The 10,432-nt window shown below is 37.6% G+C and overlaps 1 protein-coding gene across 1 annotated transcript; it reads right to left on the minus strand.

Annotated features, from left to right (window-relative positions):
* Nucleotides 1–8,210: 8,210 nt before the first annotated feature.
* On the minus strand, nt 8,211–9,805 carry LOC134844630 (perilipin-2-like). The gene has a single exon (XM_063861409.1). It carries the CDS (start codon nt 9,587–9,589, stop codon nt 8,306–8,308), a length of 1,284 nt encoding a protein of 427 aa, XP_063717479.1. The 5' UTR covers nt 9,590–9,805; the 3' UTR covers nt 8,211–8,305.
* Between the last annotated feature and the right edge of the window lie 627 nt (nt 9,806–10,432).

A 10,432-nucleotide genomic window follows, 5' to 3' on the forward strand; every position in this document is an offset into this window, starting at 1 on the left:
TCTTTCTTTGTAGTTTAATCTAGTTCCTCCGCTTCCTCAGCTGATCAAAGCACCACTGGGTTTTCCTGGCTCGTTTTTTGCGTGAATTCCTTTTTCAAAGCGCTACAATCCTCGGAACTCAAATATAGAACAGTTTTTCCCGCCTTCGGATTGATAGGTGGGATTTCTGACATTTCTGATTTCATCATTTGGCCTGGGCTATAAATTGTTTGTGCTACATTTGGGCGAAAGGCCACGGTTTTTACACCTACATTAGCCTATCGGACGAGCTGTTTGTTTTGGATTGATTTCGTGACTAATCGTTGATTATTTTTGACTGTTAACATAGCCGGTGTTTTCGTTAGCAATTCCGCGGCCGCTAGCAATTCCACCGCTTTTTCCCGGACCATTCCCTACCACGTGCTTCGACTATTGTTCCATTTGGCTGCTGGGACATTTCGTCAAGCGTTTTGTTCTTTGAAACTAGTTTTATTGGTTTTCTAGAATTAGGAATTATTTTCTTTAGCGAAGTTAGGGTGGTTGTATTCTCTGTTTCTCGAACACTGTTTTCTTTTGAAATGGGTCTGAATATGTTCTGTCTTGTTTTTTTTCAAAGTTTTTTTGTTATTTTTTTTAGTACGCTCTAAGCTGGCGCTTCATAAGTAGTTTTCATTTGTTTAAATCTTGCCCAGTTGCGAATTGGAATTGCCTGATTGATGGCCTTCTTCCAATGGGTGCTCAATTCTGACGTGCATCCCCTTGGTTTTTCATCATCAGGTAGGACGTAGCTCTGCATAGCCTTCACTGAGAAAGTTTTCCGGTTTTTATTCAAAAGAAAAGGGCAATTTTTAACAACAACTTTTCAGACGACGCTTTTTCAGTTACCGCATGTCGAATTTCAATAAGTTTTTGGCCATTAGCATCTCCCGTAGAGCTCTTGTGCATCTCATGGCTAAACCGGTGCACATACGAAAATATTTTCATAAAGAACTTTTGGTTGGTAGGCATCACATGGTGTGGCGTGCAATTTTGCATAATTTTCAGGGAACTTCTGGCTTGTTTATGCGGTTGCCCTAGACGCTGCTTGAGTTGACAAGAAACTTGAAAACTAATTTACGCATTTAAAAGGCATTTAATCGTTCCCCTTGTTTATGGTAAGGACCTAGTCTCATCATGATTGGCGCTCTGAGCTGTAGAGGCACCACCAATTTACCTTTTGTGGAAAAATTGTTATTGGAAGTTGGTAAATACCTGAAACTTCGCCACGGGTTTTTCTAAAGACTAGAACCAACACTAATATTAGTTTTAGCCTTCAATTAAAGGTTTTAAAGTTTGCAATCAGGGCAATTTTAAGCTTGTTATTGTGAATACACACTCTGATTAACTGACTGATTTTGATCGCGTAGTTAAGTTTGTTTGCTTCAATTTTTTTCCGATTGCGTAGTTCGCATTCAGATTTTTACTGCACATGACGCCGTTTTCGGTCTTGCCAAAAAATATGTTCCTTGCGCCCACAGTACTATTAACCAGATAGATGCGCTCACTTGAGCGACTATGGCGTGTTACCTAAATTTGATACTTGAGCTGCTCTACCCACAGGATGTCGTGACAATTTTTTTCCGGGGATGTTCTGTAATTCTTAATCCAATGGCAACAACTCGTCCGAATATCTCTTTTTTTTTATAGTTTTGTGTTTTTTGACCTAATAAAAGCATGACAGTTAAGCTTTACGATCAGTTATTTTTTTCGATGGGGCTCCAAACAAAAAAACTGGATAATGTTTTACATCGCACGTCATTGCTAGTAGCCATAATTCGCTTACGCTATAGTTTATTTGGCTTCATTCAAAAACGCGGCGCCTTCGATTTACGTTTCGTCAAAGTATGAGGAAAATGTTCCAAGCTGCCCCAAGTCCTTTTGGAGGTTCGTCTTCTCACCTTCAAATTTTTTGTTAAAATGATGATTTTGGACTTACTCACACGTATTTGCATAATTTTGAACACCAGCTCGTGTTTTCGTCAAACCTCGAATCTGGACGTTTTTAAGAAAGCGGCTAAAATTGGAATGGAACATAGAAGGTGGCTGATTGATGTAATCAATGGTGGAGGTTCTGTGATATTCTCTAACTTAAAATTAGTTCGACTCTTATTTCAACAGGTAAGGTACCTTTGTACGATAATCTACACCCCAATCAATCATTTTTTTTGCATTTAATTTGTTTTTCCCTGAATTTGTGCCGACCAGTACTTTTTAATTACTTTGAATTTTATGTTAATGACCGTCTTCAAAACACCGGGTTGCTGTTAGTATATCTTCTAGAAATACGTGAACTCCTGGTAAAAGACCTAGCACTGCGACCAAAATTTACTGCAAATTGTTATGCATTTATCCCACCTAGTAAAACTCCGTTTTGAAACATTACATACCGGTAAACTACCATCCACACTGCTGATGATACCTTGTCTATTTGAAAGCTTCATCTGCGAAAATGCATATTTTAACTCGTTGTTAGAGAACCATGTCGGACCTGCTGTTTTCTATTTATCAATAAGGCTATGTTATCGAGTAAATAAGTCACATGCGTTATATGGTAACTATTCGATAAATTTGATTGTTGATCAGCTTCGAGTTTAGTGCCTCTTTGACCGACACAACAAGCGTCGCAGTCTTAACCGTTGCTAGAATGAAACAGTTATCCTTATTTTTTCCGTCGTTCAAGATTGGCTCTCCTTCAGCAGGTGTTCAATCCTTTCTTCTTCATTGCGCAGCACAAGAGTTTTTACTTGTTTTTCTTTCTTCCGTTTTGACCGCAATGGTTTGTAAAAAGGATTACGCAGTTCCCAATTTAGCAAAACTCCCTTTCTTTCTGATAATTTTTTTCAATCCTGCAAAAAAACTTTTGATGTGCCTACCTTGTATTGGGGGTACTGGACACCGATCCCAAAACATACACAACTTTTTTGTCTTCAATCTTTGTTTGTTATTGTTCCTATTTTATCCCCACTGATTGCGAATTTTTTTTCACCTAATTTCTCGTTGGCTGCCTCCATAATGAGGAATTCCGCTCCCCTGACTGTCCATCCTTTAGATGCAATGTTTTCCAATTTCGTTCCATTACATTGCAGAAGTTGTTCTGAATCTCCTGTGGTACGGTCCTAAAAGGCAAAAACCATTTTCACATCATGCAGTTTTTTCTGTTGGGATATAAACGGTATCAGGCTTTTGATTTACAATCATTTTCTGCTAACGTTTGTCTCAGACTGTGAGAAGTTGTACGTTACCTCCACCTGGTGCATCCCACACTTCTTACAATCTTTAACGAAATAACCTCAAGAGCTGCAATTGTTGCAAATGACTTTCTCCTTGCTGGGCAGTTATTTCTGCGGTTCAACTTAAGGAGATTACAGCAAATGTCATATTTTTCAAGTATTTGTCCTTGTTTGTCCGTTCACCGATTTTCCCTTCAAGTACAGTGCCGATTTAAATTAACCGGACAAAACGAATAAATTTTGAAATTTCTAACGCGTTTTTCTCACACTGGGTTAGATTAGACAAAAAGTGAAGTGAACTTAAGTTGCTTAGAATTTCACCAGAATTAATATGGTGCATTTTCCTCCAAAATTCGTATTCAAAATTTTACACCAAAAATGGGTCATTTTGGCTTTTTTCAACTAATCAAAAATTACGCTGAAACTACTTTGTTAATTGATGAGAAGTTTATATCGCAAGAAGCCTCGTACACAGTCCAACAAAGTTTTAGAAGATTTAAATCTCCAAAAACCTGTATAAGAGACAATATTTTCGCGTGATAGTCAAGAAACGAGATTTTAACTATATAAACCCAAAATCTTTGCTTAAAAACAAATTTTAAAGAAATTACTCAATTTTTTGGAGATTCAACCTTCTACAATTTTTTTGAAGTGTACAGGAGGCTTCTTGCGATATAAATGTCTCATCAATTAACAAAGTAGTTTCAGCGTAATTTTTGCTTAGTTGAAAAAAGCCAAAATGACCCATTTTGGGGTAAAATTTTGGTTGAGAGTTTTGGAGAAAAAATTGCACCATAGTAATTCTGATGAAATTCCAAGCATTTTTGTTCTTTTCATTTTTTGTCGAATCTTAACCCAATTTGAGAATAATGTGTTTGAACATTCGAGTGTTGTTTATTTTGTCCGGTTAATTTAAATCAGAACTGTATCATGTGCCCTGTGTCCGACTTGCGTCGGTTGCCCTAAAGAGAGTTTTCTCCTTCCGATTTTTTGAACACTTCCGCAAACCTTTCTGTGCATAACCTCGCCTGATCCTCTTAGGACTGCAATTTCAAGGGCATCTGACTGACCAAATTTTTCCATGCACAGCTGCTTTCGGATTTCACTGTTTATCATATTAATTACAGAGAGGCTTGTTTTTTTTAAAAATCTCAACCTTTGATTTGAAGAAAAAAATATATGGTCTTAATTCTCTTTGGTGTTTTAGAACAATTTTTAATTGACAATTTTTCCATTAAAATAACCCAATTTGAAAACACAAGATTTATAGGTAAATAATTTACCTCGCTGGGAAATCTGATAATGAAATTCTACTTCCAAAAATAGAAGTCGATCACATTTTTTGTGATCTTCACACTTTTGCTGATCAAAAAGTGAGTTTGCCTTCCTTCTTGCAATGATAATGCACTGAACTTAAAACAAAAACACATTTCAAACAGCAAAATATCAAAATTGAACAAAATTTTAAGTACTCTATCTGAAAAAAAGATAAACAACACAACAAACCACGAAGACCTATATGAGAGTCTTGACTATTGAAAATTGATGAAAGCACAGAAAATCCGTGATGCAGTAACTAAGCCGAAAAAACTTGAGCAACAAGCAAAAATCTGACCATTCAACTTTAACCAGAAAACATTTTCAATTTCATTCATACTGAAAAAACAAGGTCCGGCTGTGACTCGAACCCTAGGACTAAGGGTGCAGAGGCAATCAATTTACCTCTATGCCAAGTTGGAACAATCCTGCAAGTTGTTAAGGTTCAATAATGGAGCAAGAAAGAAAAGCAAGCTAAATTTGTAAGAAAAGTTGTTTTATAGGGAAAAAGTCTAGTTCCCGGTTACAAGACACTTGCTCTCGCAAGTGTAAAATTTTTCAAACTAGTAAATAATTTCTAACAAAGATTAAACTGAATTTCACATGAAGCGCTCGTATTGAAAAAAAACTCTGAAGATAGCTGACAGACAATTGGAAATGCTTCTCATGTGTACTCCTTTTGACTGGCCTCTTCTCTTTAAACGATCGTCGTGTTTGCTCTTCTCTCCATGTTTTTATCGCCGCGTTGTTCCTCGCTCATTTTTTAGTATCCTTCGCAGGGTTTTTTGTCCCGAATGCATCATCCTGCATTGCACCTTTTTCGTCTGGCAGGACATTTTCTTTCAATAGATTGACGATATCTCTTTTTTGCTATCACCACTTGAGACTAATCTTTCTATGTAAGTTGTGGTTCCTTAAATGAGCCGTTCCAAAAAAAACGTATAGGCTGTAGGCAGCAATAGCTTGAATGGACTGCGCCATTTGAAAATAACATAAATAAAAAATAAATGAATCAACTTAAATTCAGTTTTTTGGTCGTGCAGTTCTCACAGTTCTTACAGTTCTCAATAACAACAATTGTGACCTTTATGACTGGCATAAAATAACAAAAAAATGGTAACATAATTGCTCATCATTGTAATTATAATAGGTCTACTTTACGGTGTGGAAATAAGATAAACGGACTAAGCTTAGATAGTCTTTCATAGATAGTTTACAAATCTCAAAGTGCAAAATTTTTGACAGCAAGTTGAAATCAAAATTGGGACCAAGCGATCAATCTCGTCTCTCAATCGGGTTAAGAAGGACATTGTTCACTTGATAAGACGCATTCTTTTTCAGCCAATCAGAATTCAGTATTTTCTGCATATTTCTTAATCCATTTTGACAGTGGTAGTCCTTCACATGGCTAGTTTAGGAAGGCTCACTTAGGTCAAATTTGCTCACTTGAATTGAACTGACTCATAGAAAACGTTAACGAGGTCTAGTGAACTATATGAACTATAATCTAAGGCAAGTTTCAGTCGTAGTTTGAATTCCAACTAGTTCGGAATTTTTTTTGGCTCTTTACACTATTAATCCGGCTAAAACAAGGAAATATTAAGTTTCATATGTGTTTTTTATCAAATTGAATGAGTTTAGACACAAAAAGCTGAAAACAAAAGTTATTTGAAATTTGAATGATCTAGCACAGTTTTTGCAAAATTTTGATCAAAATTTTACCCTACAAAGTCATTTACACAAAATCGATTCGAAAATAAACGTGGAAATTTTCTCTCTCAGCTGATCGATTCACTTATACTGCTAGCCGGCTGAAAAGAAAAAAACTTAACAGTATTAAGGAAATTTGGGTTGAATCTTTTTTTTGCAGCCGGCTAGCAGTGTAAGTGAATCAATGAGCCGAGAGAAAAACATGCCACGTTTTTTTTGGAATCTGTTTTGAGTATGTTAACATTGCACTAATTTGTGAGAACTTTGTTTTCAGTTACGTCTGCTACCCGAGAAAATTAAGCAAAAAAAATTAAAACTAAAAACAAAACAAGGTATCGAAAAAAGATATAGTTTTTCTGCTTTAAGCTCTGTGTTTAGATTATTTCGGTTGTGCTGATTAAATTTTGTTCCTTAAATAAAAATTATTCTGTTGGTTTTATTCGAACATTTTCGTTCCAAACGCAAAGTGCAAAGTATAAAATTTCAAGCCTGTAGTGCCTAATAAGAAGCAATTAGACATTTAATACATGGGGAAATTTAAACAAAAACAGAAACTTTGCTATCAATAGGGAACACAAATTTGCTTATTTTGAGGTGTAACAACGCACTATTTGGTATTTATCCGACCCCTCAAAAGTCCGTTTTTCGGAATAATTTACAGAAAAATTGAAGGGAAGCTAATGTGGTAGCATTATACAGCCATTTCATCCGCGTCGTAAAAAAACTCAATTTTCCTTAATACTGTTTTCCTGACGCGGATGAAATGGCTTCATCATGATACCACATTACTTTTCCTAAAATTCTTCTGTAAAGTTTTTGGGAAAATAGATCATTGGGGGGGTTCGATTACTACCAAATAGTGCGTTTCGCGTCCAGACAATTCGGCCAGACAATTCAGCCGATTTGAAGTTCAGACAATTCAGCCAAAACTATGCAGACAATTCAGCCAAAGACAATTCAGCCGATTTGAAGTTCAGACAATTCAGCCAGAAGTATGCACACAATTCAGCCAATAATAGTTACCGAGGGTAGGACTCTATGCGAACCTTAGAGCCGGTTATCACCGCGAAGTGGCGACGCGCGCGTATGGCGCCCAACGGCGACCTTAAACCGAGAAATAACCCTAATTCCGATTTTTTTCTTTCGAATCTAACGTTTTGTGAATATGGCTGAATTGTCTCAGGCTGAATTATCTGTATATTTCAGGCTGAATTATCTGAATTTCAAATTGGCTGAATTGCCGTTGACCGAATTGTCTGTGCGCCATTGCGTTTATATTAAAATTTAACAATCGCTCAACGTTTAGTTAGTTTGTTGTAGTTAAGGATTTCAGTCTGTTTTTCAATTGCGCAGAATTTCGCGCATTGCACGCAGGTTCGATGTTGTTTTCAATTTTTAATGTTGGCACCCATTCAGTCGTTATTCGAACCCCTAAAAAATCTTGCGACAGTGTGTTTTGGGTGTCGAGAAAAACGTTCTATGAGCTGCAATTATTTTTGTACATTTTTTTCGATAATCATGGCGGCTTTATGCGTTTCGATTGAATGGGTGAGCTGTTTACAGTATTCGGCATTTTGCATTTCCTAGGCCTCTATAGTTTCATTTACACCAAAATAGCGAACGAAAAAATGCGAAGTTAAGAAATGTAGATAAATGAACCTCTGGCTTCGCTCATCCTCACAATTTCAAAAATTATCTGGTTTAAGTTTGCTCAATTTTCAATACTAAATGTCTTAAGTTTTTATATATTTTTTGAGCCATTCCTTTGGTTTCAAAAAAATCAGTTGGACAAGTTTTTCAGTGGGAGTAACGTGCTAATTTTTCGTTTCGCTTTTTGTTTCTGTTTTTTACAGCCTGATTTGGTTCAACTTGATAATGTCTAATTAGAAATTGAACCGAGTCTTTTAACTTTTTTTGGATAGGTTTTGTTCAAAATTACTTTTTAAAATGCGTGAATTGACACTGTTGGTTACTTAATATATTATTACTGCAAATACCCAATGATTCTCTCAACCAGTTTTTGATTGCATTTAATCGTCTTCGTATTCTTCGTCATCTGTCAGCTTCTTGGTTTCTTCTTCCTCTTCTCGATTTAATTCCTCGCGACTCGATTCCTCGCGACTCGATTCCTCTCGTCTCGGCTCCACGTCTTCGTCAAGGGACTCCGATGGCGCGTAAGACGACACTGAACCCGAAGCTTCTCGAGAGTCACCCTCTTGAGCCCCCGAATCTTGACTCTTTCCCCAACTCAACCAACTGATCGTCTCTTGCGAAATGTCTTTCAAAGATTGCGAGAGATAGTCCAAGTGGCTCTTTGTAGTTTCGATCCAGGCATCACTAACGTCTTTCAGGTTCTTAGCGTCGGAGAAGCTCTTGTGGATGCCCTCGAGCAAAGTTTGTCCATGTTGCAGTCTAGCGAATAGTGCTTCGTTCAGGTAGGGTTTAGCGTGAGTCATTGTCAGTTCGTATCCGGTTTTCAGTTTGCGAGTCAGTTTTCGGCTGACAACCAGAGTCTTTCGGTTCATGTCATTAGTAGAATCAGTTGTCGGTTCCTTTTCGACATCCTCTTCGTCCTCTTCCAGGATATCGTTTACGAATGCTCGCACCTTGTCAGCTCCTGTTGCTGATTCCAAGGTCTTCATATACTGGATCAAGTCAACGGCATGTCGCAAGGAATCCAAGGACTCCTGGCTTCGCTTCCTCAGCGATATCACATTTTCCATGGCCTTTTCCAGCGCCCTTTGTTGCAACTTCGTTCCTACCTGATAGGCTCTCTTCACAGTCTGTTGCAAGGTCACGTGCTCTTCAGGAGTTGATTGATTTGAATTCTCGGGAGGAGTTTCAGTCTCAGCTTCCGGCTTCTCTTTGGTCGGCGACGCCGGAGTCCATCTCTCGGCCACTGTTAGAACCGGCTTGATGGCATAATTCACCGCTTGACCGACGTAAGATTGGTTGATAGTTGAAACAGTCTTGTCTTTTGCAGCTCGATAGATAGCCGCTGGTTCTTCGTTGATCAGTGGCGCTTTCTCTTCCAACTGATCCAACTTCCCAGCCGCATACTTGTCGGCTTCGTGAAGCTTTGGCTCAAATCGGTTCAGAACTGGAAGTGACGCGTTGTACAGAGGTTGCGCCACAGCTCCGGCGGCTTTTTCGGCATAATTTGCTGACCATTCGGTCCAGCTATTGTATCCTTTGGTCGCTTCGTAGTAGTACGATGCCGTGTTGTACGTTGCGCTCACAGCTGGATATGAAGCCACTTTTTTGGGCAAAATCCATTCGTTCGAGGTTTCAGGAGCAGCTGCCGCCTCTACCATTTCGAAAAATTATTCTTGCCTGAGCTTAACTTTACGAACTTATTCAAAGTTGAATTTTAAAACTGAAGCAATTCTACGGACTAGATTTGACCGAGTTTTTCTGAACTATTGAGTTGAATGATTCTGAGATAAAAGCAAGTCTGAAATGATTTGTGGTTAGTCAAGTGACTAGCGATCGAATCAAGTCAATAAGAAATGATCAACCGCAAATAGAAACCTGTCGAACAAAACCAACTTTGACCATCTACGTATTCAAATATTCCAGAACAATCTATCGTACCACTGTGATATAGACCATTAACTGCAAGGTTAGTGGCATTTTGGTTACGTAATTGGTACGATGTTGAATAATTTGTGCTTAAACTAGCAACGAGCCTTCAAGGTATAAAGGCGATTTTGGAATACGCAATTCAATTAGGGTCAAAGTCTATCGGGAAGTTCAAAGTTTGAGGTGAATTTGTACTGATAAATTCAAACTTTCCAGAAAATGTCATCTACTGAATCGGAACGCGTTCACTAAATTAAAATTGTGATCTGAGCGGTTGTGTTGTGTTTGCATATATTACCATATTTGTTTACTAATGAACTTATCAGCTTACCTGGAAAAAAATGGTTAAATATTTTATTTTATAAAATTATTTGACAAAAAAGAATCATACATTTTTCCGGTTTTTCCCTAAAATTTTTTTTACTTCATAAACAAAAATGAGTAAGCGGAATCTCAAAATTTGACTATCACGGAAGAAAAGCCGAAGTCTTTATACTGTAAACGACTCTAGGGTTTTTCGTCAGGGACGGATCTAGGGACAGTTTTCCGTTTATGCTTAAAACATTAGCTTGATT

This window comes from Symsagittifera roscoffensis, chromosome 4 (assembly GCF_963678635.1).
Source record: "Symsagittifera roscoffensis chromosome 4, txSymRosc1.1, whole genome shotgun sequence".
Classification (NCBI taxonomy): Eukaryota; Metazoa; Xenacoelomorpha; order Acoela; family Convolutidae; genus Symsagittifera; species Symsagittifera roscoffensis.

What these genes read in the sequence shown, in the direction of transcription:
- LOC134844630 (XM_063861409.1), bottom strand. Translation starts at nt 9,589, where the DNA reads ATGGTAGAGGCGGCAGCTGCTCCTGAAACCTCGAACGAATGGATTTTG.